Genomic DNA, 26,760 nt, shown 5'->3' with positions numbered 1-26,760 from the left:
AGGCCACCAATTGATGTGTCTTTCTCACATTGATGTTTTTTACTCTCTCCCTCTTCCTCTCTCCCTCCCTTCCACTCTATATAAAAATCAATGGAAAATATCCTTGGGTGAGGAATAACAAAAAAAGTCATTAATATATATAATTTTCAGAATATATATATATATATATATATATATATATGTAAACATTTCTGCTAAAGCTGTTCTCTCATTATTAACAGAATATCCAAGGTATCTCCAAGCACCCAGTTCAGATGACTAAACCTCAGAATTATAAAGGTAATGCATTTCTTTCTACTTTCTAAAGTCTTGGGTAACCTTTTTTTAAAAACCTACAAGTGTTGCCCTGGCCGGTTTGGTTCAGCGGTTAGAGCGTCGGCCTGCGGTACAGAGAGACCTGGGTTTGGTTCCTGCTAAGGGCACGTACCTCGGTTGCAGTTTGTCCCCGGCCCTGGTTGGTCGTGAGGGTGGCAGCCACTCGATGTGTCCCTTCACATCGATGTTTCTCTCTCTCTCTTCCTCTTTCTCCCTCCCACTCTATCTGAACAAAAAATGGAAAAAATATGTCCTCGGGTGAGGATTAAAAAAAACCCAAAAACCTACAAGTGTTTGTGATTGCTTTTCTATTGCTTTGCAGAGTTTCTCTGTGTTTGCATGGCCAGGACTTAAATATACATGGAAAAATAAAACACAGCTAAAGTGACATGGCATCTCCCTTCTAGCAGTTTACAAGTTAAAATAGATGGTAATTATACAGAGAAAGCAGCTCCCTCCTACCATCTCTCCCCACCAACTCCCCAGTCAAGGAAAAACGACTATAGAGCTAGCTTTTATTAAAGTCTGGAAATGTCTGTAAAAGCGCATTAACACTCTTCTTTCTCTTAAGCTACCTCACTGTGGTACTGATGGTTCCTTTTCTGACAAAGAAAAAGGTCAGGTCTGAACCATGTAGATTCTGTGGCTCATTCCCAGAAAGCCCTGCACCATGGTGCTGCCCACTCACCCACTCTGTTTTGGGAATGACCACCCGGAAGGTCAGGGCACGACAATGAAGCCTGATGAGCAGCCCCTGTTAAAACACACACATGTGTCTAACCAGGAGCGTGGAAGGTGGTCAGAAGCCCTGCACAGCACACTCAGTGAGGAGCCCTAGGAGCACGTGCTTCCCTGCGTCGGTCGCACTGTGAGCCCCTGGAAGTCTCTGGACTCTCCGGATCGCTCTTAATGGGACGCAGTCCAGTGTCAGTGTTCAACCTTTCCTTCTTTAGGAATCCTAGACACAACAGAAGATCTACTTACTGTCCGTAATAATATGATATTTTAAAATTGCGTTAATCAAACTATTCAGGAAAACCTGAAACCTAGACTCCTTTGACTCTAGAATGATGTTAAAATCACTTTGTAGGAGGGGTGGCTGCAGATCAGCTCATGACCAGATCCATCAGCTGCTCTCACCCTCACGCGCCAGGGAAGGAAGAGGAAGTCCTCACCATCTCCCCAAGGACTGTGTTTGTCTCAGCCACAGGCCACACCTTCCTGGCAGCAGGTACGGGCCAACCATGGCAGAGGCACTGCGTGTCCACTGTGGCTCACTTGGTGTGTTTCATACAGTTAAAAAATCGAATATTTAAAAATCGAATAATTCAAAGGTACTTATAAAACTCATTCTTTAAAATAAACCCTAAGGCAAATATTTATATGAAGCAGAGATTTCTTATGCACAGCAAATAAGAACAGGTCCACTTCCAGGGTCCCTCATTTACCATATCTAGATTGCAAATGGCCCTGCAGGGTCCCAATCAATCTGCTCCTCCCTTCACCTCTGTGCTCAGCACTCCGGCCATGCAGGCCTCTCTGCTGTCCTCCACCTCAGGCCCCGCGTGGAACCTTCATCCCCAGATAGTGTCTTGTTCCCTCCTTGGCTTCGTCTGTGCCTTTGCCCAGATATCCCTGTCTTTGTGAGCTACACACGTACACCCCATTAGAGCAGCATGTCCCTGCCTCGTTGTCCCTGAACCTCCTGACCCACCTCTTCCACTTCGTTTCCCACCTACCAGGCACTCTTCTCCCCTCCTGGAGTACACGCTCCTAAGAAAGAGACTAGTGTCTGTGCTTTCACCAACACATCCAAGCACACAGCCTGCACACAGTAGGCCCTTTCTGAAATTCTGAGGTTCAGATGGGCGGATGGATCAGTACAGCCCACATGGAGGCATTGCCGGCCTCATGGAAGGCAGAGGGGCCTCTGGGACTTGCAAACACAGGGATGACCAGTGGCCCTGCAGCCCAACGACCCTGCAGAGGGGAGACGGTGTTGACCTCGATGCTGAGATGCATAGGGAAGATCCAGGGTGGGCTGGGGTGGGGAGCAACAATGAGGAGCATTGTTGTTAGATCCTGAATTAATGCAGAGCTCTTTCTCACAGACTTTTCACAGATTGAATTGCGCATTCTTGCACATTTATCTGGGGATCCAGAACTTTTGAAGTTATTCCAGGAATCTGAAAGAGATGATGTATTTTCTACCCTGACTTCACAGTGGTAAGATATATGAGCTCACAATAGTATCAGATCTGCAGGAATGCCTGCATTCTAAAAGCCTGAGTTATTCTGAGGCTATTTTCATAAGAAATTATATTTTTCTCTGGTGCTTAATCTTTTGAACAGAAGAGTAGATAACTAGGATGCCAAGAGTTTCCTAATTATGAAAACTGGTAACTCTTCACTGCTAAAAAAGTAATAAAAACATTGGAAAAATTGAAAGTGCAAGTCACAGATTCCCTGCAGATGAGTGGCAGTGTGCATAGCTGGGAGCCCAGGGTGGTCACCCTGCTGCCCACCCCAGCAGGCGGCCAGAGCACGTGGGGCTGCACCCACCACCTTGTGCACTCGGGGGGACCCCAGCAGTAGACGGCCTCAGGTTTTGTTGGGCAGCTCTACGGTCTCAGCCAAGGCCTGTCCTTCCTGTGTCAGTGTAGGGAAGGTGGTGCTTGTCTGGGCTGTGAAATGCCTGCTGCCTGTCTCCGGGCAGGAAGGGGAGGGGAGATGCGGGCTCTCCTCCCACATCCTCCCCTGGTCAGGAGGGTCAAAGCCCTGCCCAGAGCCCACTGCAAATGACCAACCACTGCACCTCACTTTCCAGAGCCAGGTTGTCAGCTGCCATAGCTGCAAGAGAGTCTGGTAAAGGGAATGTTCTAAAACAGAGAGGCACAGTCACAATTTCTCACCAAATCCAGGTACATCACTGCCTGGAGCACAGTCAGATTCTGCTCCCAGAAAGCAGAGGGGCTCCTGCCGCCACGGACCCCTCCTTCAGCAGCTGCAAACAGCAACACCCTCCCCTCCCCTCAGCCTTTCCCTCGTACTGCTCCCTTCTGTGGCCTCCTCACCCTCCCTTCCCCCATTCCTCATCACCCTGATGACCTGCCAGAGTCACGCTAGAGATGACGCTCCCCGAGAGCTGTCCTCTGCGCTCTCTGGTCCTGTGCTTCCCTCCTTGCACACTCACCACGCATCACCGCATCACCGTGGTGCATGAGCCCTCAAGGGCAGGGCCGTGTCCCGTGGTCCAGAGCAGGAGCTGACCACTCTGCCCCTCACTGCCTCCACCCTCTCCAGCCAGCGGGCTGATCCAGGCCCATGCCTCGCTCAGGCCTTTCTGTCCACATGGCTTATCCCTCACCAATCCAGTGGTTTTAATACATTCACAAGGTTTTTTGGCCACCACCACTGTCTAATTCTAGAACATTCCCATCACCCCAAAGAGAAACCCCGCACCCATCACTCCCCATTCTTCCTCCTGGCTCTGTGCCTTTCCCTGTGGGGACCTTTCCCACTGATGGGATCGCGTCCTGGCAGCCTCCGTCCTGGCTGTGCTCTCCGAGCCGTGCTTTCAGGGCTGCCGTGTTGTTCCATGTGGAGGGCTCGACTCCTCTTTTGGCTGAACAGCAGCCCATTATATGGAACAACGTAGTCTATATATTTCAGTGTAGAAGAGCAAGTGATATTTTATTTACCCACTCGTCAATTTATGGATATTTATTTTCTTTCCACATTTAGGCTATTATGAATAATACTGCCATGAACATATTCTGCAAAAGATTTTATGTAGACATATGTTTTCATTTTATGTGGGTACATACCAAGGGGTGGATTTGCTGGATCATGTGGTAATTCTATGTTTAATTTTCGTATTGTGGTAAAATGCCAAACATTCCCCTTCATAACCATTTTAAAGTGCACGGTATGGTAGTAGCTATACTTGATTTCTTTGTGGAACTGCCAAACTAGTTTTCAAAATAGCCACGCCATTTACACTCCCATGAACAGTGCACGGGTCCCAGTCCCTCCTTGTTCTCATGGTACTTTGTACGTCTGTCTTTCTCATTCCAGCCGTGCTGGCGGCTGTGACGTGGTATCTCACTGTGGGCTTATTTGTATTTCCCTGATGACCTCTGAGGTTGAGCATCTCTTTCTGTGCTCACCACTTTTTCTTCACCTTTGTCTTTTTCCTTGGCTAAACCTGGAACAAAGGTGCACCCTGGTTCACCTTTGTTCCAGCTTTTGCTCACCCTAGCTTTTTCTATACTTCTTTCCATATGTCCTTCTGTTTCACTTTCCCTCCAGTGAAGATATAAGATAGTATAGAATTCTTGAGGCATGTCATCCATTTAACAACACTCCTGCCCTGTCTCCCGAGGTGTGGAAAGTCTTGGAAGACGGTCCCGGCTTCAGCAGGAAGAGTGTTTTGCTTATTTTGTTCACTCCTGAGCTGTGTTGCTGTCTTAGTGCTTTGATGAAATAGCACCCTGGATAGTCTCCTTTATAGTGTGTGAAAAAATCTGTGATTCAGGACAAGTGTTTGCATAGATCCCTGAGCATGCCTTTGTTCAGAGGGCCCAAAGCTCCCATGGCTATTGCTAACCATTATCACAACAACACATTTTGTCCAAGTTCAGGCAAAGGTTGCAGCTAAAGCAGTGCCAACAGGGCAATGTATAGAACTAAATGCTCATGTCAGAAATCAGGAAAGATCTCAGTTTATTCTGTGAAGCCAGTATGACCCTGATGCCTAAATCAGACAGAGAGAGTGAAAATGAAATAAAACAAAACAAACCCCACTCAGAACTTGGATGCAAAGCCCTCAACAAAATATCAGCAAACCAAATCCAACAATGTCTAAAAGTGATTACACACCATGTCCAAGTGGGACTTGTTCCAGGTATGCAATGCTGGTCACATTTTTTAAAATCACTGCAGTCCACCACATGATCAAGCTAAAGAATAGAAATAATATGATTTCATCAGTTGACCCAGACAAAGCATTGGACAAAGTTCAGCAACCATTTATGGGAAAAATTCCCAGGAAGTTAGAAAGAGGGGGAACAACCACAACTGGATAAAGAACATCTACAATCACCTACAGCCAACAGCATGTTTGACGGCCAGCAGCTGACTGCTTTCCCCCTAAGATCCAGAACAACTTATTGGTACTGAATGTTTAAGTTCTAGGCACCAACCAAGGCAAGAAAAACAAATGGTATACAGATTGGAAAGGAAGAAATAAAACTGTCTTTATTTGCAGATGACGTGATTATCTATATAGAACTTCCCAACGAATATACAAGAAAAAACAATTTAACTCCTAAAACTAATAAACTAGTTCAGCAAAGTCGCAAGACACAGTATTAACACAAAAATCAGTTACATTTCTATAAACTGACAACAACTCCACAGAAATTGAAATTAAAAATGTAACACCAGCCTGGCTGGTATGGCTCAGTGGTTGAGCATCAGCCTGCAGACCAAAGGGTCTCAGGTTCGATTCCTGGGCAAGGGCACATATATACCTGGGTTACAGGTTTGAAGCCAGGCCCCAGTCAGGGTCATGCAGGAGGCAACAAATCGATGTGTCTCTCTCACATCTATGTTTTTCTCTCTCTCCCTCCCTCCCTTCCACTCTCCCTAAAAAAAATTAATGGAAAAATATCTTTGGGTGAGGATTAAAAAAAAGTAACAGCAGAACTGGCAGGGTGGTTCAGTGGATTGGAGCATCATCCCATGCACTGAAGGGGAAGCAGGTTTGATTCCTAGTCAGGGCCCATACCAGGTTGCAGGTTTGATCCCTGGGCAGGGCACATACAAGAGGCCACCGATTTATGTTTCTCATATCAATATTTATCTCTTTTTCTCTGTCCCCCTCTCCCTTCCTCTCTCTTTCTAAAATCAATTAAAAAAATATATATATATATATATATATCCTCTGGTGAGGATTAAAAAATAAAATGCAATACCATGCACTGTCAGTCCAAAGATAATTAAATATTTAAGTATTCAGTTAAATATGTACAGGATCTCTATGTCTAAAAGTACAAGATGCTAATGAAAGAAGTAAAAGATCTAATAAATGGAGAGGCATCGCATGTTCATGGACAAAAGCCTCGATGTAATAAATGTGTCAGTTGTCCCTAAAATGATCCACAGGTTTCATGCAATCCCTATTAAAACCCAAACAAATTTTAGAATAGACAGGCTTATGCTAAAACTTATATGAAAAGTTATAGGCCCTAGAATAGCTAAAATGATTTTGACAAAGAAAAAGGTGGGAGGAGTCACCACCTGATATGTGGACTTGGTACATTGTAACCAAAAGAGTGAAGTGTTGGCAGAGGATCCAACACATCGACACATTGTGGAACTGAAAAGAAAAGCCAGAAATAGACCCACACAGATATGCTCAATTGTATTTTTTCCACTGATTTTTTTTCTTTATTGAGTTTAGAGAGAGGAAGGGAGAGGGAGAGAGAGAGAGAAACATTGATGAGAGAGAACATCAACTGACCACCTCCTGCACGCCCCCTACTGGGGGTGGGGCCCACCACCTGGGCATGTGTCCCGATGGGGAATTGAACTGGCGACCTCTTGGTGCATGGGTCAACACTCAACCACTGAGCTACACCAGCCAGGCTCCACTGATTTTTGAAAGGGGTTTCAACTACCAGGCAGAAAATAATTCTGCTCAGATTTGTGTTCAGCTGATCACTCATAAAGCCAGCTTGAGAAGTTCATGTCCCCATTGGTTACTGTATGTCTTTTCTGCATTTTATTAACTTGGATATGTTCTTGGGAGAACCTCAAAAATCAGAAGCTTGGAATACCTGCACGGTGGCTGCCTCTCACTCCCGCCAGCAGCAGGGATCTGCACTGTGACTGCGCTGACGTTTGCTGCTGCAGACACCAGGCTGCTGTTCTGCGCAGAGGCCCGTAACGGCACCTAGTGAACAGAAGCAGCAAGATCACATGCGCTCATCCAGCGTGTTTCCTGTAAATGCCTCATTGTTTGGAAAACGAAAAGCAGGAAGGCCGTTTGATGTGATCTCCTGAAATATTTAGTAACACTTTCAAGGAATAGCAATCTCCTTGACAAGCCTTTAAGAATATATAGAGTATATATAACAATGGAGCCCTGGCCTGTTTGGCTCAGCGGCTAGAGCATCAGCCTGCGGACCAAAGAGTCCTGGGTTCGATTCCATCCAAGGGCATGTACCTCGGTTGCGGTTTGTCTCCAGCCCCAGTTGGGGTCGTTTGGGTGGCAACCAGTCAATGTGTCCCTCTCACATCGATGTTTCCCTCTCTCTCTCCCTCCCTCCCACTCTGTCTGAAGATAAATGTAAAAATACCCTCAGGTGAGGATTAAAAAAAAATAAAAAATAAATAAATAAAAATGGACAGCTGGACGATGTCTTAGGAATCATCTGTAAAGCTGTGATCAGACCGAGGAAAGCCTGAGGCCCAGAGAGCTGGGACTGTCCCAGGAGTGCACCGTGGAGCTGGGGCAGCCTCGGCTCTGCCTCAGCCTCAGCATCTTCATGCACACAGAGGACACGGCCACTCTGCTCTGCGGTCCAAGACAGGCCGCCGAGGCCTCTTTCTCATCCGTGGTCACCGTGCACTTGCCTGATTAGGTGATTTTCTAAAAGTTTCACAAAATGCAGATAAAACGCAATCCCTTGGGGTGGTGAATACACAATCCAATGTACAGATGATGTGTTATAGAATTGTGTCCCTGAAACCTATATAATCTTATTAACCAATGTCACCCCAATAAATTCAATTTAAAAAACCATGCAATCCTTAACAGCCATGCATTCAACTCAACATTCTCAGACTGAAACTCGGAGGAGTTTCCCACTGCGGAGTATATTTGTTTTCCTTCTGCTTCACCCTTTGTGGGGTGCTTTTCTGAAATACTGTCTCTGAGGCAACGGGGGTAGAGAGTGTTGGCAGTCACCCCCTCTGCGGGGCAGATGGTGCTCCCCCATCCAGTGGGTGTCAGACTTGGGGATGTGACTCACTCTGGCTAATACTGTAAGCAAAGGTGATGTGTGTTACTCCTGAGCTGAGGTTTTAAGAAAGTGCACCCGCGTCCTCCCGATCCCAAGTGCCAGCCGTGAGGGGTGCGTGAGGGTGAGCAGCGAGCCTGGCACCACTTGGCCTGTCACAGGGTCCACAGGACTTGGGGCCAGAAGTGAGAAGCTGCCACCACGAATCCCAGTGCACGTGGTGCTGCTTCTGGAGCAGGTAGCAGGTGGTGAGGAGATGGCTGCTGGAGGCTGCAAGGTGGTGTAACATTCGGTCAGACTGTCACCTGCTGATAGCTTGCGAGGCAGACGCGGTCCCGAGGCTTCAGGCAGAGTGGGCCGGCATGCTGGGGCCTGCTCTGGTTGCTGTTGTCTGGAGGCTGCAAGGTGGTGTAACATTCGGTCAGACTGTCACCTGTTGATAGCCTGTGAGGCAGACGCGGTCCCGAGGCTTCAGGCAGAGTGGACCGGCATGCTGGGACCTGCTCTGGTTGCTGTTGTCTGCAGGGGACATGGAGCCACTACTACAGGAAACAAGCTCAGGCCAGGCTGTGAAGTAACTTGCCCACGGCCGCACAGTCAGCGACCCGATCTGTGTGGATCTGTGTGCGGACAGTATGATTCTGGAGCGTGGCTCCTAACGCCTGGGGCGTCAGGGAGGCAGCGCCCACACCTATATTCCACTGGCATGTTCCATTCAGAGCGGCCCGTTTGTGCCCCCAGCACCAGCCCCAGTGGCAGACGTGGAAGAACACTGTCCTGCTGCCTGGGAGCACCAGGAAGGGCCCAGCAGGAGCCGGAGTCTGTGACATTGAGGTCGCAGCTCCCACGGGAGGGGCAGGAGCCCTCAGGCCCTCCTTCCTCCCACCCTCTGAGATCTGCTGCCTCTTTTAGCCTAACCCAGGTGAAGCTGGTGGATACCAGAGCCATCTGCGGGGTCCAGCCCCTCAGGACACAGGGCACCTCAGGCATTGAGGGAGGCCAAACAGGAGACACCACACAGGAACCCACTGAACAGGAAGTTGGGAGTGGAATCCAAGTACCACCAGCTTTTTCTGAGGAAACCAGGTTGGAAAGCGAGGCTTGCCCTGGAAGGAGGGGCGGGTTATGGGGCAGAGCGAGCAAAAGCCCAAGGCCCTGAGGCACAGAGTATCCCGGGCTGTGAAGGTGAGACTGGGTGGGAAGAGCTTATCCCAGCGTCTGAAGTGTGGGAGGCCTCGGAATGGGGGTGCTGCACCTCTGTCCTGAGCTCCAGGCCAGCAGCTCTAGTGATGTCCCCAGCTGTCCCATGACGTTCAAACTCAGCAGGTCTGCAGGGAGCTCAGCACCAGAGCCCAGTCCCTGCAGGGGACCCTCCTGACTCGCCACCCCACACACACTCCCAGATTCCAGCCGAGCCTGTGGTCCCTCTTACCTCAGGACCTCCGCCCTGCGACCTCCTGCCCCTTCTGCGATGGTAACTTCCTGCTTGGCCTTCACTGCAGACTCCCCTTCGGATGCATCCTGCTGCCTCCACCTCATCTCACCATGATGCAGCCCAGTCACGTGACCCTACAGGGCCTCCACTGGCTGATAACATTCACCCCCGCCCCCCCAGGAGCCAGCCAACCATGGCAACAGGCGTGACGGCACAGCGCCCTGTGAGACTCGGGAGCAGAGAAGCCGCTGTCACGCTGTGGTCAGGAGGGCACATATTAGCTGGGACAGAAGAGGCAATGGGCGCTCTTGTGAAGGTGTGTGGCTGCCTGCCTGGGAACCAAGGGGAAACTAAAGAAAACTTAACACTCGGACCTGGAAGAAGACTGGGCGGGCAGAGCTGGGCAGAAAGGCCTCCAGAAATAGAAACACAACCAGTTAGCAAGTGAAATGGAGGAGAGAGGCAGGAGGAAGATACAGTACCTGTGACCACAGAATAGGAGTGTGCGGGATCCAGGCGAACAAAAGCTCGAGACAGAAGGCAATAAACAGGGAGTCTCAGTGTTACTGAGATGTCCCTTCTCCTTCCATTAACGTATAAGTAGAGAATGTCCTAGTAAGTTCAACAAAAAACAGCAGAATATTTTTAGTAACTGGACAAACGAACCTGCAGTTTATGATGCACAATAACCCATAATAATCATGCGAAACACGTAAGGAGCAATAAGGAAGACCGAGTCCTACCAGGTGCTCAAGTCTATCATAAAGGCACAGTTACGGAAACATTGTGCAGAAAGGAATAGAGCAATATTTAAAAACAACATCCCAAACAGACCCCCACACACGCGAATTTATGTATTATAATGGAGACATTGACTCGGCAGCAGGCCCTTGGATGATTTGCTGGGGTCCGTGGCGCAGAGCCGTGGGTCTCTGGAGCTGGTGCTGCATGCACAGGAAGGGGATTCTTATTAAACAGCCACATCGTACAAGCATGGATGTGGATTAAGATACAGACATGCTAACTGACATTATTCCCTGGGGAGAAAATTGCTCAAGTCAATCTCTCAGAATGACAGGAGTCTTCTGAGATGATTCTCCCAGGACATGGCAACAAGTTCTGAGGTCTGAGAGTCTTGCAAGACTTCCAGGGGGAAATCCATAACCAAGGAAGAGGGAGCCTGCAGCAGGGAAGAGTGCCCGCCGGTGTTCATACTTGACAGGGACCAGGCCGGACGTTCATGCGGAGTCCCCCCGAATCAGGCCTGTGAGCCATGCTGCTCCCTGCACCGCTGCAGGGCACAGGAGGCCTCGCCTTCATTCCTCCTTAGTCTCCTGTGTGCGGCTTCTGATGGCAAAGACTTGTTTTTAAAGCCAGACTCGGTGTTTCTTCAGTCAGCACTGTAAGCAGAGGCAGACCCCAAGAACTGGAGAGCTGAGGAGAGCAATGAGAGCGAGCCGAGCGGCACTGCACGGGGCTCTTCTGGGTGGGCAGCACTGGGCGGCAGCCAGATGCTGCAGGGTGAGGGTCGCCGGGCAGCTGTCAGGGGCGGGCGGGCCTAGGCTTCCTGCCTCCATTGACCCTTCAGAGTGAGAGAGATGGCTGCCTGTGGCCTCACTTCAGAATGATCCAGCTGCTGGGCACTGCACCCTAGGGACCCCGAGCACCCACATATAGGGGTCACTTTTCCAGCACCACCAGTTTTGGTAGAGAATCCTCTAGTTTTAGCATCATCCTCATCACCTGTGGGCAAGTAGATGCCCGGCTGGACTCATGCTGAGTGCCAGGCTGGGGGAGGGGTGGCGAGTCGGAGAGAGGGTGCCTGGCTTTGCTGCGCGTCTGTGCTGAACTCTCGGCCACTTCTGCCCCCTGCCTTGGGCTGTGCCTGATGTCCCACTCCTGCCCCTGGCTCCCAGGGCTGTCACCACGCGGGCTCTCAGAGGCGGTGTCAGCCCTCACCCCTGCCCGGCCCAGTCTTTCACGAACAAGCTGAAATCTCTTGCCGCTTTGGTTTCTTTCCTGTTCTCTTTCTTCTCATAGATTTGTACCTTATCATCCTTCCGCTTTACTTTAGCAGAACCTTGGGAGGGAGCAGGGTAGACATGTACAGCCGGTCTGCCATCTTTCTGGGGAAACCTGTCTGCTGGTGTCCGGCAAGGAAGCATTCACGCTGCGCCATGCCGGCCGAGCAGAGCAGCGGGGTCTGTGGTGGTGAAGGGGAGGGGCCGGACACGAGGACTCGAGCTGCCTCTGGACACCCACGTGGGAATGCCAGACTGTTAGGGTACAAGATGGCTCAGAGGTGGTGGATGCTCAGTGGATGGTCATTGTTGTTACCGTCCTCGAGTTGATAACTGCATGTGCGTGCACAGGGCCCTGCTTATGCACATTTCTGAGGGGAACAAGTCTGATTCACTGTCCCCCTAGTAGCCCCAGCATGACACTCACTTCCCCTCAATGGGGGTGAGCACCTGGGGGGGGTGCAGGTGTCATGGGGGGAGGTGAAAGGGGGAGAGCAGCAATGGTTCCCCTCGGGCTGGAACTCAGAGTCAGGTCCCAGAAGCAGAGGAGTGGACAGCCCCCAGATTTGTGACCTGAGACCGTAATCTACCATCAGGGCCCTGCTTCCTCCCAAGGGCACAGATGCAACCGTCAGGGCTCACGTGGTCTGACGGGCAGCAGCCCCACTGCTGGGCTCACGTGGTCTGACGGGCAGCAGCCCCACTGCTGGGCTCACGTGGTCTGACGGGCAGCAGCCCCACTGCTGGGCTCACGTGGTCTGACGGGCAGCAGCCCCACTGCTGGGCTCACGTGGTCTGATGGGCAGCAGCCCCCTGCTGGGCTCATGTGGTCTGATTCTGTGATTTAGTGGTACCCGACAACAAAGATCTAACTGGTTTCTTCCAGCACGGCCAGCTAGTCGTCCCAGCGAGATATGTGGAATGTCCCATCTTCACCTCCGCGTACACCACAGCCCGCGCCCGGGTCTGCGCCAGGCCCCCCTCTGTGCCATACAGATGTTTCACCCCCACCCTTCCATCTTGTTCATGTTAATTTGCCTCTAACTTATTTTTGTGTATGACATGAAACTGGCATTTATCTTTATGACTTTCCGAATAACTAAGCAATTCCAACCCAATGCGGATGTGAAATGCCCAATCATTAACCTCGTCTCCGTATGTTCTCCGCCGGTTCCGGGCTTCCTGTGTTTCTTCAGCTGATCTCTGTTTTCACATCAGTGTCAGCATTCCGTTCTCCCCGTCCGAGCCGACAGTGACTCCTTCACTGTTCCCCGTGTCAGTGTCGCCGTGACTGTTCTCCTCTGGGTGGTTTCTCAGATGGACTGTAGAATCACTCGTGAAGTTTCCACCCTCACACCCCACTGGTGGGCTGCCGGCTCCTGCCAGGGGCAGGCGCGTCTTGTGTGTCTGTCCTTCCTTGGTAAAAATCTGGAATGTTTTTCAGGCATTCGGAGTTTTCATTGCTATTGTGAATGCAGCACTTTTCTTTCATTATATTTTCTCTCATTGCTGGTGGGAAATTTGATTTACTGTGGGACTTTTTTTTTAAATCTTCACCACAGGACATGTGTTTCATCGATTCTAGAGAGAGAGGGAGGGAGGGAGAAAGAGAAACATCCATGTGAGAGAGAAACATTGATCCGCTTCCTCCCTCCCACACCCCAACGGGGGATCGAACCAGCAACCTAGGCATGTGCCCTGACTGGACATTGAACCCATGACCCTTTGGTGCTTGGGATGCTGCTCCAACCAGCTGAGCCACACTGGCCAGGGCTGTGGGACATTGTTTAATAGCCGAGTTTTCCTTTACAATTTTCATTGGTTAGCAAAATCCACAGATTAACATAGGGAGAGCCAACCTCTTGATGCTTCTGAGACATTTCCATCAAGAATAAGGAGTGCCTTTCCATCTGATCTGGTTTACTTTTGTGGCCTTCCAGAGATTTTAAAGGTTTCTTCATATAGGTTTTATGTGTTTCTTCCTAAATATTTTATTCCTAAGTGTTTTGTCTTTTTGTTAATGCTGCAAATGAGATGTTTTTCTTCCTTTATATCTCCAAACTGTTATTTGTATATGTGAAAATTAATGACTTGTTATATTAATTTTATTTCCTGCTACCTTGCTGAATCATTTTATTGTTGATTCACTAGGGATTTCCAAGAATACTATCATGTCATCTATAACTAGAGATAGGTTTTTAATTTTTTCCCCAATTATTATGCCTCTAGTTATTTGGCTGAGACGTCAAGAACAATGTTGAATAGCAGTGAAGGTGGTGAGTGTCCTCACCTTGTCTCTAACCTTTGTGAGAACACCCCCGGTGTTTCCCATGAGGAGGATGCTGGGTTTAGGTTGAGGTGTATTGTTTCATAGTTTGTCCAACTACTCCTATTTTCTCAAGGGTTTTTATTAGGAATGGGTGTTGAGTTTTGAGATAGTTTTTTTCCTTTCCAACAACTGTGTAGACAATCATATACTTTTCTCCTTAGTCCCAGTAGTGTGGTGAATTATATTAGCAGATCTCTCAACAATGAACCAACCATGCTCTTCTGGTGTAAACTCTGCTTGGTCACGGGCACTGTCCCTTCAAGTGGTGTTGAGCTCTGTTCGCCTACATTCTTTTAGTATGATCACCTCCGTTGATATTCATAGGAGGTGTTGATCTCTGATTTCTTCCTTACACTCCCATTGTCATGCCTTGGTGTAACTTATACTTGCTTAAAAAAATAAATTGGAAGATTACCTTCGTTTTCTGGAACAACTTGTACAGCACGGGTACTTGGTCTCACAGGTCCGTAGAATTCCCCTTTGAACCCACCTGGGCCTGGTGACCTGCTTGTGGGCAGTTCCTTCGTGATTTTCTGTATTTGCCTATGGATATTGGTTTGTTCGATGTTCACGTCTCCTGTTTATCACTGTTTTCTTAAGAAATAATCCATTTTCATCTGGGTTTTCAAATTCACTTGCCTAGAGTTGTGCAGAATGACGGCTAAGGTTTTCACAACGTCCTGCACATCTGTGCTCATGTCCCTGTTGCTCCTTGTGTGTCTGGTGTCTGCACTGGCTCCCTTTGGCTGAAACGGCTCATGGCTTGTTCCCTTCATTTTCTGCAGAACCAGGATTTTATGTCTTCTTTTCATCGAGTGTTTTGCTGTTCTCTACCTCATTCGTGTCTGTTCTCATCTTATTCCGGCTTCTCTGTCTCCCTCGTGCATTCTTTTGATTTGCTTTGTTGTTGTTCTAACTTAACTCACATACTTTCATTCTTTCAGTTTTATCAACATAGGTGTTTGGGGCTATGAAATTTCCCCACTGCTGTAAACGTGTTCCATTGGCCCTGAACCGGTTTTCAGGATGGATTATGTAACTTCCAGAAGTGTCCTTTGTCTTATCTCTAGATAGAGGGCTGTTTTTGTTTTTGTTTTGTTTTGTTTTGTTAATCCTCACCAGAAGTTATTTTTCCATTGAATTTTAGATACGGTGGAGGGGAGGGAGGGAGGGAGGGAGAGAGAGAAACACCTGTGTGAGAGAGAAGCATCGATTGTTTGCCTCCTGCAAAACCCTAACCAGGGCCAGGGATCAAACCTGCAACCCAGGTACGTGCCCTTGACCAAAGTTGAACCTGTGACCCTTAGGTCTGCAGGCTGTTGCTCTAACCACTGAGCAAAACCAGACAGGGCTGTTTTTGTTGTTAATCCTCACCCGAGGATATTTTCCCATAGATTTTTAGATAGGGTGGAAGGGAGGGAGGGAGGAAGGGAGACAGAAACATCAGTGTGAGAGAGAAGCATCGATTGGCTGCCTCCCACACAACGCTGACCAGGGCCAGGGATCAAACCTGCAGCCCAGGTACGTGCCTCTGGCCAGAACTGAAGCCGCAGCTCTGCAGTCTGCAGGCCAGCGCTCCAGCTGTTCTCATTGCTGGGCCAAGCCGGCCAGGCTGCTTGGTTAGCCGTCCCTCGTTGCTTGACTGTGATCCGAGTGCTATTTGACATTTCCACACGTGCAACCTTCCGATGTTGTCTGGGCACCCTGGGGTATGATGGGTTCTTGTGAATGAGCCCTGTTGCCCAAGAAGAAGGCACTCTGTTCGCAGAGCACGGGTCCGACATGTGTCCGCAGCACCTGGCTCCTGGTCCTGTGGCGGGCTGCTCTGCGGCTCTCTGGGAGGAGCAGGTCTTGGGAGCACTCACTACTGCTCCCTCAGCCGGCTTCCCAGCCCCGCCCCGGCACTGAGGAGCGCCCCTGTGGTCCGGCTGAGGGCGCCCTGCTCGAAATGCCCCCGCCCCCGCAGCTGTCCACAGATCCGAGTGTCAGAGCCGAGGCATCACCTGCTTCATTGTGGGTGGCCCTGGGCAGGAGCCGGGGAAGCCAGTCCTCACGATGTATCAGCATTGTCTCCTGAGCGGGCTTGGAGCACCTGTGGGATTTCCAGTAGGTGGGAAGCCAGGGGGCTGCTGCTTGGCGCATGTTTGTTCTGCGCATGGGTGCATTTTGGTGTTTTGTTTCTTATCTACATACAGCTGTTAATGCCCGGCCACTGTGGCTCAGTGGTTGAGCATCGACCCATGCATCAAGAGGTCGCCAGTTCGATTCCCAGTCAGGGCATGTGCCCAAGTTGTAGGCCTGATCCCCAGTGGGGGGCATGCAGGAGGTAGCCAGTTGATGTTCTCTCTCATCGATGTTTCTATCTCTTTCTCCCTTCCTGTCTCTTTAAAATCAATAAAGAACAAAATTTTTTTAAATAAATTAATGCAGCTGTTAACAACACCAAGTTTAAGGGTGAGGGAAACAAGTAGGCAAAACAGCCTAACAGCAGGACAAAAAAGAGAGCAATGCATTGGTGCTCGGAAATCAGGTAGGAGATGAGTGCAAGAAGGGACACCTGTGAGAACGGTGAAGCAGACCGCTCCGCGGGCCTGACCCCAGGGACACCAGAGTCAAGCAGCCGGTCAGAGCCTGCTGGACCTGAGCTCTGGGCAGCAGGCAAGAGCTCACAGCCTCAGAGCAGATGCTGTAGGAGAGCCTGTGACCTTTTCACTTGCCTTGCCCTCCGACTCTACAGCCCAGGCCCAGCCCGGACCCTGGTCCCTGGTCCCTGGTTCCAGGGGGAGCCGCCGACCTACTCCCACAGAATCGCGTTGGTGGGTTCCAAGGTGCCTGGCCCTCATGACTGACACAGGCGGTTCACCTGACTGGGAACTCTCTTCGGGGCAGGAGGGGCAGCCTGGCAGAACCCTGCAGTGCGAGTGGCAGAGCCTGGAAGCTGGGAGCCGGCCCAGGCTCAGGGACAGGAGCCTTCAAAGGCCCGGGGCTGCTGGGACACCCCATGCACACCCAGGGCCGCTCTCACACTCCGACAAGCCCTGAGAAGACCCTGCGCTTTCACTCGGGCTGATGGCTGGGCTCAGGGCCAGCTGGAAGCGAGGGCTGGGGCAGTGTGGTCAACAGCCTGGCTGAGCACGGAAGTACCCACCCAGAGCCAATCACAGAGCTTGGGACAGGCTCCTTTACCAGTCAGACGCTGAGTGGATCCCTATTCTGTCTGAGGGTTTTAGCTCTGGATGGGGCTCGCCCTGGGCGTAGTTCTTCCCCTGGCTGGGCTGGCACTCCTTGGCGAACACACTTTTTGGTTTGGTTTGTGGACACCCAGGAATTTGGCTTAAAGGCAACATCTGTGTGGAGGGCTCGTGCTGAGATGCTGCTGCCAAGGTGGACTGTCTCCCGGCCTGGGTGACAGGCTGGCCTTGAAATGGTCGAGAACCGCCAGAGGAAGCATGTGGGGGTGCATGTGGTCTGGACTGGCAGGGCCCTCAGCAGACAGGGTGCCAATGTTCCTGACTGCGTGCCCTCTTTCCCCACAGGAAGGACATCCCCGCAGAACGTGTGACGCACACAGACAGAGAGCAGACCAAGAAGGTGGTGTACTCTGTGGTGTACGGAGCAGGTAGGCCCGGCTCTGGGCGTGGCCTGCGTTCCCAGGTGGCCGTGCCCTCGAGAAGGCGTCTCCAGCGAGTCCCTGTGTGTCCTGACACACACCAGCCACCAGTCGGACCACGCACAGCCCTAGCTCGCTCAGCGCTCACGCCGGCCTTGCAGAATAGGGAGCAGGCCCGAAGTGACTGTCCACCACGGTCAGCCTGCGGGAGGCGGTTGCAGGGCCCACAGCTACGCTGGGCCCTTTCTGTGCCTTGAGTTGGTCAAGGAGGCCCCTCCCCCAACCCCCACTCCTTTCCCAGCCCCAGGCCCAGCCCAGCTCCCTTTCACTCTCCCTCCCTCCCTCTCCCTTTGACTTTCTGACCAGAGCTGTTTGGGCTGCTCAGATCCCTTTCTCCTTCCTGGTCCTGCTGGATCAGTGGGACTGAGTCCCCTGAGGAGGGCAAGAGAGAGTCAGAGAGCCTGTGGCTGGCCCCTCCTTCAGGAAGGACCCCTATGGCTTTGGGCCAGGCCTGTGGAGCTCCTCCTCCTCTGGTCAGCTCTGCCCCAAGCAGCGGGGCTTCTGCAGACGCTGGGGAGAGTGGCCTCCGCACCACAGAACCGACCCAGTGTCTGCTGCAAGAATAGATGAGGCGCGAGGGCCACCGTGTGCCTGCAGCAGCCTCTTCCGGGCCTTAGGGGGCTGCTGTGACGGGTCTGGAACCCACCTCAAACCAGCGGGGCCGGCTCCACTGCAGGGCCCTCCCAGCTGTCCCTCTGCTGGAACCCTCGCCCCAGTGTCCACAGAGCTCACCCTCACTGTCCCCTCTCAGCCTTCTCTGAGCAGTGTGACTACCCATCTGTCATCTCACCGGCTGTGTGGGCCGGAGTCCAGGCACAGCCTGCTCGTCCTCGGGGGGCTGCAGTCAGGGTGTGAGCGGGGCTCTGGTCTCAGGGGAGGCTCCACTGCAGGGAGCATTCACAAGCCTCCAGTTGTTGCCGTGTGGGCCTCCCCACTAGGCAGAGTCTACAGCACGGGCCTCTTCCTCAGCCTGCAAGGGAGGGAGCCACGCGCAGCACAGTCCGCGCTCCTCGCGAGGCTGTCGCTGGCACCTGCTTGCCCTGTGGTCCACAGCAGGGCAGGTCTGCACGCCCTCCAGGCGAGGGGTCACAGGAGGCTGCGAAGACCAGGAGCAGCATCGTGGAGGCCATGCTCCCCATTTCGAAGCCACCCCACCCCACTCGGTGCTGGACTTGCTGCTGCCTCCTCCCTCCAGAGCGTGGGCTCAGCGGCCCCGCCCCCTGCAGGCCAGCCACTGCTGAGGGAAGGCCCAATTGGAGGCTTCTGCCCTGCATGAGAACGTTCTGCGTACACAGTTTTGGGGAACAGACTAAGCAACTGAATTGGGTGGGTGGCAGGGGGGTGACACTGGGCTGCTGCTCAGCGGGTCTGCTCCAGGCCTCCTGGCTCCTGTGCCTCTGAGCCGTCCTCCTCTCTGTAGGAGATTTCGGTGCCTGCGGCCTGGCCCAGAGTCATGTGACATAGGTGCACCATGGCTTTGGCTCTGCCAGCGGACACTTCTTTTTTTTTTTTTTTTGTACAGATAGAGTGGGAGGGAGAGAGAGGAAGAGAGAGAGAGGGAAACATCGATGTGAAAGGGACACATCGAGTGGCCGCCACCCGCATGACCAACCAGGGCCGGGGACAAACTGCAACCGAGGTACGTGCCCTTAGTGGGAACCGAACCCGGGTCTCTCCAGACCGCAGGCGGACGCTCCAACCGCTGAGCCAAACCGGCCAGGGCCGGACACTTCTTCCTCTTCCCCAGCCAGGCAGCCTGGCAGGCGTCCTGACATTGGGCGAGGCCCTCCACCTCTGTGCCCCTGCCCCACCCGGGTGGTGTGCAGGGAGGGTTGTAGCAGCACCTGCACCTGGTCCTCCTTCAGTTCAGCGCTGGGCCAGGGCACCCCGTGCTGCTGCGCGGTGGGGTTGGGGCTGCCGCCCCAGATCAAGTGGGAGAGAGGCCAGGAGGTGAGGGCTCCCTGAGGACAGCAGGGCGCCCGCTGCTCCCACAGCACCTCGGCCAGCGCGGGAGTCCGGACGGCTCCCTGCTTCTCTGGGGAGGGAAGAGCTCTGCTTCGCAGACAAGCAGGGAGTCGTCAGCCGCGATGTCGGTGAGACGGGCGATTTGGCTGCTTTAGGCCTGACAGTGACAGGATTCCCACCCCAAGCCTCCGTTCCTGCTGTTCCCCTTGTTCAGCTCGACAGCCGCTTTCGGTGCATCTGTGTCTGAGCTCCCGCCCTGTCTGCTCTGGTCCTCGGTCCTCGTCCCAGGTGCTCCTGCCCCGTCTGTGGGCGTGGCAGTGCCCTGGGTGGCCCCTCCTTTGGAAGTTCAGCTCAGGGCTTTCAACCAGCCACTTTGGTGGGTTGCAGTGCTGGGTTCTCACACAGACATGCCTCTGAGGGTCTGCAAGCCGCAGCCCTGGCCGCTGGGGCACATGGCGGAAGCCTGCGCAGTTGTGCTCGGTCCTTGGGAGGACCACGATGACAGACAGCACAAAAGCCCTGGCTCCTGTGGCTCGGGTGGTTGGCATCGTCCTGGGCACTGAAAGGTTGCCAGTCTGATTCCGAGACCGGGCACATGCCAGGGTTGTGAGCTCCTTCCTGAGGGCAGGCAGGCAGGCAGGTCGGTGTTTCTCTTTCTCTCCCTCTCCCTCCCTCTCTCTAAAAAGCAATACAAATACATTTTTTTAAAAAGACAGAGGAAGAAGAAGCAGGCCTGGGAAATAAACAGGGGAGTCAGAGGGAAGCCACATCTGTGTAGCCCCCTGCGGCCTGTGGGCAGCCTGGTCCCCACATGTCCCTCAGACCGAGGCCTCTGCCAGAGGAGGGCGGCCCCCCAGAAATGGCAGTGCCCACTCGGGCCACTGCTTCTACGGCTCGCGCTGAGGTCAGCCGCCTGCCACCGAGCGGTGCTCCCGGCCCACTGACAGCCCTCGGGCCATGGCGAGGCGCCTCCTCCAGGAGGGATGCCTTGGGCCTTGCCTGGAGCTCCTGCTGCTCCGAGGGTCAGTCTGACACTCAGTCCTTCTCCAGTTGTCCACGGTTCTTCAGTTTGCCTCCGTGCCAGCCACAGTGGGTCACTAGGCTCACCCAGTGTGCACCATGCCTCAGGCTCCACGTGGCCCCAGGAGGACCGTGGGGGAAGGCCAGAGCCTGCTGCCAGAGGGCTGCCGGAGCCCCACACCGAGCCATCAGGGCCACGGGGACCCAGGGAGGGGGCCGACCGCCCAGAGCAGCTGCACCTGGGTGAGTTCTGAAGGAAGTGTAGGGGTCAGTCGGTCTGTTCCAGGTGGACCAGCCAGCATTCCTGGAGGCCCGCTGTGTGCCAGCGTCTCGCTAGGCCCTAGCCTATCAACAGGAGTGAGGAACTGCTGGCTGTGGTGCGGCGGAAGAGCACTTGGGGAAAAGGGGTGAAATTGTCTTCTTAGACATGAGTTATAGCACACACACGCACACGCACGCACACACACACACACACACACACACACACACTGCAATGCACCATCTGTGGGAAGAGTCCCAGCGTGTGTTCATACAGGGCTGCAGACATGGGGAGCGCCTGTGCTCCTCCCAGGGGACCCTCACTCTTGGGGAGACAGGCCTGCATGTGATTACAACGTGAACAGCAGAAACCTGATCGACTGAATCCACCCGTGGAGGAAAGCCATCTGAAGAGAAGGAGCCGGGGAACATGAGGCCTGGAAAAGAAGCCCTCGCAGAGCCAGAAGTCATCCTGCTGGGGGTGGGGTGGGCAGCGGCCTTGGAGTTGACAGGCCCGCTGACGAGGTGCGGGGAGCGAGAACCCAGGGCCTGGAGGCCTGGCTGGACACTGGAGCGCCACCTTCATGTCTGTCTCTGCCTCTGTGGGAGTCGTCCCATCATCGGCTCCTCTTAGAGACAGGCTTCCTTCAGGGTCAGAGACCTGGGCCAGCCTCTGCCCTTCAGCTGTCCCACAGCTCTGCAGAGGAAAGGGAGGAATCTCTTCTCATCCGCAGGGATTGAGGAGGAGGCGTGTGACCTCCTTCAGCCCACAGTCTCACAGATGCCAACTATGAAGTGCGGGAAAATGTAATAAGCAGCTGCCTAAAGGTACTGGCACACACACACCCAAAGCAGAAACTGCAGGTAGGCTGGCACCTGGAGGGAAGGTACAGGGTGAGTTTCCGTTTTGTAGCTCCTCACCTCGAGGCAAGCCTCAGCCGGTGCTTGGGGTGCCTAAAACTCTGATGGAAATCCATACTCTTACCAGCTTGAAGAGCCAGGGGGCAGAGTGCGGAGCAACCAGAGACTCTGGAAAGTGAAGGGAGAAACCTCAGACAAGAGCCAAAGAGGCACGCCACACTCCGCGCGTGAGCTCTGCCCAGAGCGGCGGAGCCCTGAAGATTCGTGCCCGGGCAGCCTCACACTGCCCAGCCAAGGCTGGAAGGACGGAGCTGAGATGGCAGCTGCTGCCCATGCAGAGGGGCAAAGTTTAAAGTTTAACTTTCACCAAGTTAACTGCCCCCTTTAAAAATCATCAGTACTCCTGAGAAAAATATAACAGAACCGTGAATGTCTACAGCATGTCGGTCACGGTATCCAGGATACAACCCAGATGACTGGCACAGGAAGAAGCTGGATCCAGAGTCAAGGGAGAGGCAGTCGCGGAAGCAGGTCCTGCGATGGCCCAGAGCTCGGGAGCAGCAGACAAGGGTTTTGAAGCCACTAGAACAACTGTGCTCCACGAAGAATCTAAGGGAAGATGCTCATGATTAATGAGAATTAGGAAATCTCAGAGAATCAAAAGAACCAAATTGAAATTCTAAAACTGAAAACTGCAATATCACAAATAAGGAAGTTCACTGACCAGGCTCAACAGCGGATCAGACATGAGAAAGGGTTTGGCTGAGACTGAGGTCCCACCTGGCCAGACCTGTCTAGAGCACCTGGGCACATCTGACCCTTTCCTGGAAGCAGCGGCGTTCTCCACTGAGGGCCGTGGCTGAGGGCCGCGGCTGCAGCATCACAGGACAGAGCTGTCGATGGTCATTCCCCCACAGTGTGTCCGCGAAGCTAGTACATGCTCCACATTGAGCCCTAGGAGGGAAATCGGAGCGTTTTCACGCCCAGCCACATGGAGAGTGGGGCAGGCCTGAGCAGAGAGGAAGGACCCAGAGCCCCAAAAATCTCTCTTCCGGGAGGAACTATGGGAAGCACAGGGCACCCCGGCCTTCCCTGCTCCTCCCTGCCCCTTCCCTCTCCCACGATGTAAACACTCAGTCCAGCACCTCTGAACACGCCAGCTAGCCAGGGCCAGCGGCCGGGCTGAAGGGAGGCTGGTCAGGGAGGGCAGTCAGGCTCGCTCCTTCCAAGTCTCCTCCGGTCTTCATACCTCCAAGCCAGGCTGTGGCTCTGAAGGCCCCTTGGGGTACCCTCCAGTGTGACCCCAGAGTTGACCCTGTGTAGAGGCAGCAGGCCCACTCCTGGCTCCAGTCATGTTCCCAGGATTCAGGTCTTCAGCCACTTGTTTCTCTGGGGCTCCCTCCAATGCTGTAGACCCTGGAGCCCCAGGCTTTACCCATAACCCCGTTGTCCAGCGAGGCTCCCACATCTGTCCTCATGAGCTCCTCGTTCTCCATGTAAAGTCTTCTTTCTGGGCCCTGGCCAGATAAGCTTAGTCAGCATTATCCCCACGCACCAAGGTGCAGGTTTCACCCCAGGTCAGGGCACCTGCAGGGAGCAACCAATGAATGAATGCCTCAGTAAGCGAGACGACAAACTGACCTTCTCTCTCCCTCTCTCCCTCCACCTGCCCTCCTCTCTCTTTCTCTAAAGAAATTCATCAATAGCCCTGGCCGGTTTAGCTCAGCGGTTAGAGCGTCCGCCTGCGGTCCGGAGAGACCGGGGTTCGGTTCCCGCTAAGGGCACGTACCTCGGTTGCAGTTTGTCCCCAGCCCTGGTTGGTCGTGCGGGAGGCAACCACTCGATGTGTCCCTTTCACATCGATGTTTCCCTCTCTCTCCCTCCCACTCTGTACAAAAAATGGAAAAATGTCCTCAGATGAGGATAAAAAAGAAAGAAAGAAAGAAAGAAAGAAAGAAAGAAAGAAAGAAAGAAAGAAAGAAAGAAAGAAAGAAAGAAAGAAATTCATCAATAAATAAGAATGTAACCCTTCTCTTCTGGAGGAAAATAGGAGAGAATGACTCCACACTGACTACCAAGTAGGGGCCAGTCTGCTCGGAGCTTTACCTGCCTCTGCTCAGGGGGTCCCCCTAATAACTCTTGGGGGCAAGGACTAGAGTTCCTAGTCACAGGTGAAAAATTGGGGCTTACTGCAGGTCAGATAACTTCTCCAAGGCCACTCAGAACCTCCCACAGTGAGGGAGCTGGGCTCTGACCCAGGTCTGTGTGGCCCCAGCGCCTGTATCCAGCAAGCTGTGCTAGAACTTAGGGTGCCATCCTGGAACTTGGGGTGCTGCTCCGACCATAGACCTTGCTATGAGAAGCTTCACAAGAACACCTGCATCCCCTAGGAACCAAAGAGGGGTCGGGACCAGCGTGTCTGCCTCACAGTGCCACCTGCAAGGAGGGAGCAAGGAGGGAGCTCCTGGGCCCCTCTCTTCCCCAGGAGCAGGGCGGCTCCCCGCAGCCCAGCCGGCCGAGTGCGGACTGCTCAGCCAGTCCTGCCGAGCAAACGCTGTTCACCACGACCAGCACCTCGCACTCAGTTGTAAAGCCAAAAGCCAACACCGTCCTGACCAATCAAGAGACCAGTGGTGCCACCTGGACTCGCATTCACCACGTCCCCGTCCCCGAGAGCCCTCCTGTTGGCTCACCTGTGTGCGCGGCGGTCCCTGCCTGGTGGCTCCTGCTCTCGTCCCTGCCGTGTGCGGGTCATGGCTGCCGCTGATCTTGGTGTTTCTGCTCGTACAGGGAAGGAGCGTCTTGCTGCTTGCCTTGGAGTTTCTGTTCAGGAAGCCTCCCGGTTTTTGGAGAGTTTTTTGCAGAAGTATAGGAAAATCAAGGACTTTGCCCAAGCAACCATTGCCCAGTGTCACCAGACAGGTGAGCCAGCAGCAGCCAGAGCATTGGCAGGTCCCCCGCCCCTTCTCCCATGCCTGACCTGCAGCAGCTGGGTGGCCTCTGGGCCCTGCTCCTCCGATGAGCGACTGGACAGATGGGAGGGTGGTGGGTGGATGGGTGGAGTCGGGGTGGATGGGGACTGGGTGAGTGTCCAGCCCCTGCAATATAAATGGGACCAAAAGGCTCTGCCTGACAAGAGTCCGGAGCCAGACTCTGCTTGAGGCAACAAAATTAACAAGTTTGAGTTAGAAAATGATAAATGGATAAACAGAGAAATAACATCCTGCACCTAAAAATGGAAAGAGAACATTGTTCTTATGAGAAACACGTGATACATTTATAAAATTTCACCATAATTTATTTGGCCACACATTTCAAAGAATATCAACTAGAACATGTTCTGTGACCACAATGGGATAAAAAGGTAGTTTTATATCATCTGTTAGTGTGGTCATTTGTCCGTCTACTTATTTGGAAATTCACTGTACTCCTAAACGGTCTAGGATTAACAAAGCAGTCCCAGTAAAATCACAGACGTTTTAGAAGTAAGTGACAGTAAAATTGTACGAGAAACTGAGACATGGCCAAGCTGACCCTTCACTTAAAGGTGAAGGAATACTTTAAAAGAGTGTTTTTAGAAAGAAGTTGTGAACACAATGGTTTGTATTCAGCACAAGACGTTTGGAAAAGAGTGGGAGAGTAAATTGAAGAAAGAAGGAAGTAAATGTAAGAGCAGAAATTCATGACATAGGCACAGAAAAGAGGTTGACGGGGTGCGGAGGAAGCAGACAGCTCAGCGCCCACTTGGCATCGGTGGGAGCAGCAGCCTCGCGAGCCCCGCCTTCCTGAGTGGCTCTAGCATGTTCTCTCCGCATCCGGCTTCCCGGCCTCCCCAGGGGCTGCTGATGACCATGCTCTCCAGGCCCCTGCACAGCTCCTCCTGGACCTGAGTGCGTGTGCGTCGCCAGCCCGGCAGGAGACCCCATGCGCGCCCAGCAGGGCAGGCCGTAGGCCCCCTGGGCCAGGGGAGTCCCACAGAGGTCTGCAAGGCCTCAGCCTCCATCTGCAGCTGTCTGTGGCCTCCATGAAGCCACACAAGCCCTGACCATCCTTAGACCCAGGAACCCCACACTTGAGAAAAATAAAGCACTATTAATTTTGAAATGTTAAAATAGTGACAGAACCCAGTGTCAGTGAGGATCACTGCAGACAGAAATACAACATAAACACAGGCACTGTGCCATGCTACCTGGGGGCCAGGCACAAGGTCGGCGGCTTGCCATAAATTAACTCACATAGTGCTCACTGCAGCACTAGCAAGAGGTGGTGTCGGCATGCCCTCTCCACAGCTAACAGCTAGGTGGTGCTGGGCTGTGACCCAGAGCCAGAGCCCTCCCTTCCGTGGACATCACTTTCTTGAAGGGGTGCAGGGTGTTATGTTTGTTGGGTGCCTACCCTGTGTTGTTGGCAGGAATACGCATTCCCGGGTCTCCCGGAGCTACCATCCAGGGCAGATAGGTGCCCACGGGTAAGCAAGTACATTCCATCAGTGTCAGAAAGATGGGGCCTAGGTGTGAAAGAAACGAACAGGGCGCTGAGCTTTCTGCAGTGGCCAGGGCCCCTGGACAGCACTGTCAGCCACCTCGGGAGGAGGAGGGACCTGACCCCGGACGAGAGGCCAGGGGCAGCCAGGGGCATTGGACAGTGGCGCCCTTTCTGGAACCGCCTGTGAAGGGTGTGCGGAAATGTGTCACTGGGCAAGTGGACAGCAACGGCCTCCCTGCTGCCACCACAGAACCTGCTGACCTAGCGACAGACCCGGGGACCTCTGGGCCAACCTCCCAGTGCCACTCTGGCTCAAGGGTCCTGCTGGGCTGCTGGCCCGAGTCTAAGGGAGCCGTTCCCACCAGGGCACCACT

General features: G+C 53.0%; 1 protein-coding gene across 1 annotated transcript in view; it reads left to right on the top strand.

Moving 5' to 3' along the window:
- The window catches only part of POLN (DNA polymerase nu), a 134,899-nt gene that overhangs the window by 96,353 nt on the left and 11,786 nt on the right, over window positions 1-26,760 (top strand). The window contains exons 16-20 of the mRNA XM_036279945.1: window positions 222-279; window positions 1,406-1,546; window positions 2,427-2,541; window positions 17,664-17,746; window positions 24,692-24,823. Of these exons, the coding sequence (XP_036135838.1) occupies window positions 222-279; window positions 1,406-1,546; window positions 2,427-2,541; window positions 17,664-17,746; window positions 24,692-24,823 (529 nt within the window). The remainder of the gene's footprint in view (window positions 1-221; window positions 280-1,405; window positions 1,547-2,426; window positions 2,542-17,663; window positions 17,747-24,691; window positions 24,824-26,760) is intronic.

Source organism: Molossus molossus, unplaced genomic scaffold (genome assembly GCF_014108415.1).
Source record: "Molossus molossus isolate mMolMol1 unplaced genomic scaffold, mMolMol1.p scaffold_m16_p_1, whole genome shotgun sequence".
NCBI classification, from domain to species: Eukaryota; Metazoa; Chordata; class Mammalia; order Chiroptera; family Molossidae; genus Molossus; species Molossus molossus.
This window is presented reverse-complemented; position numbering and strand designations above follow the sequence as displayed.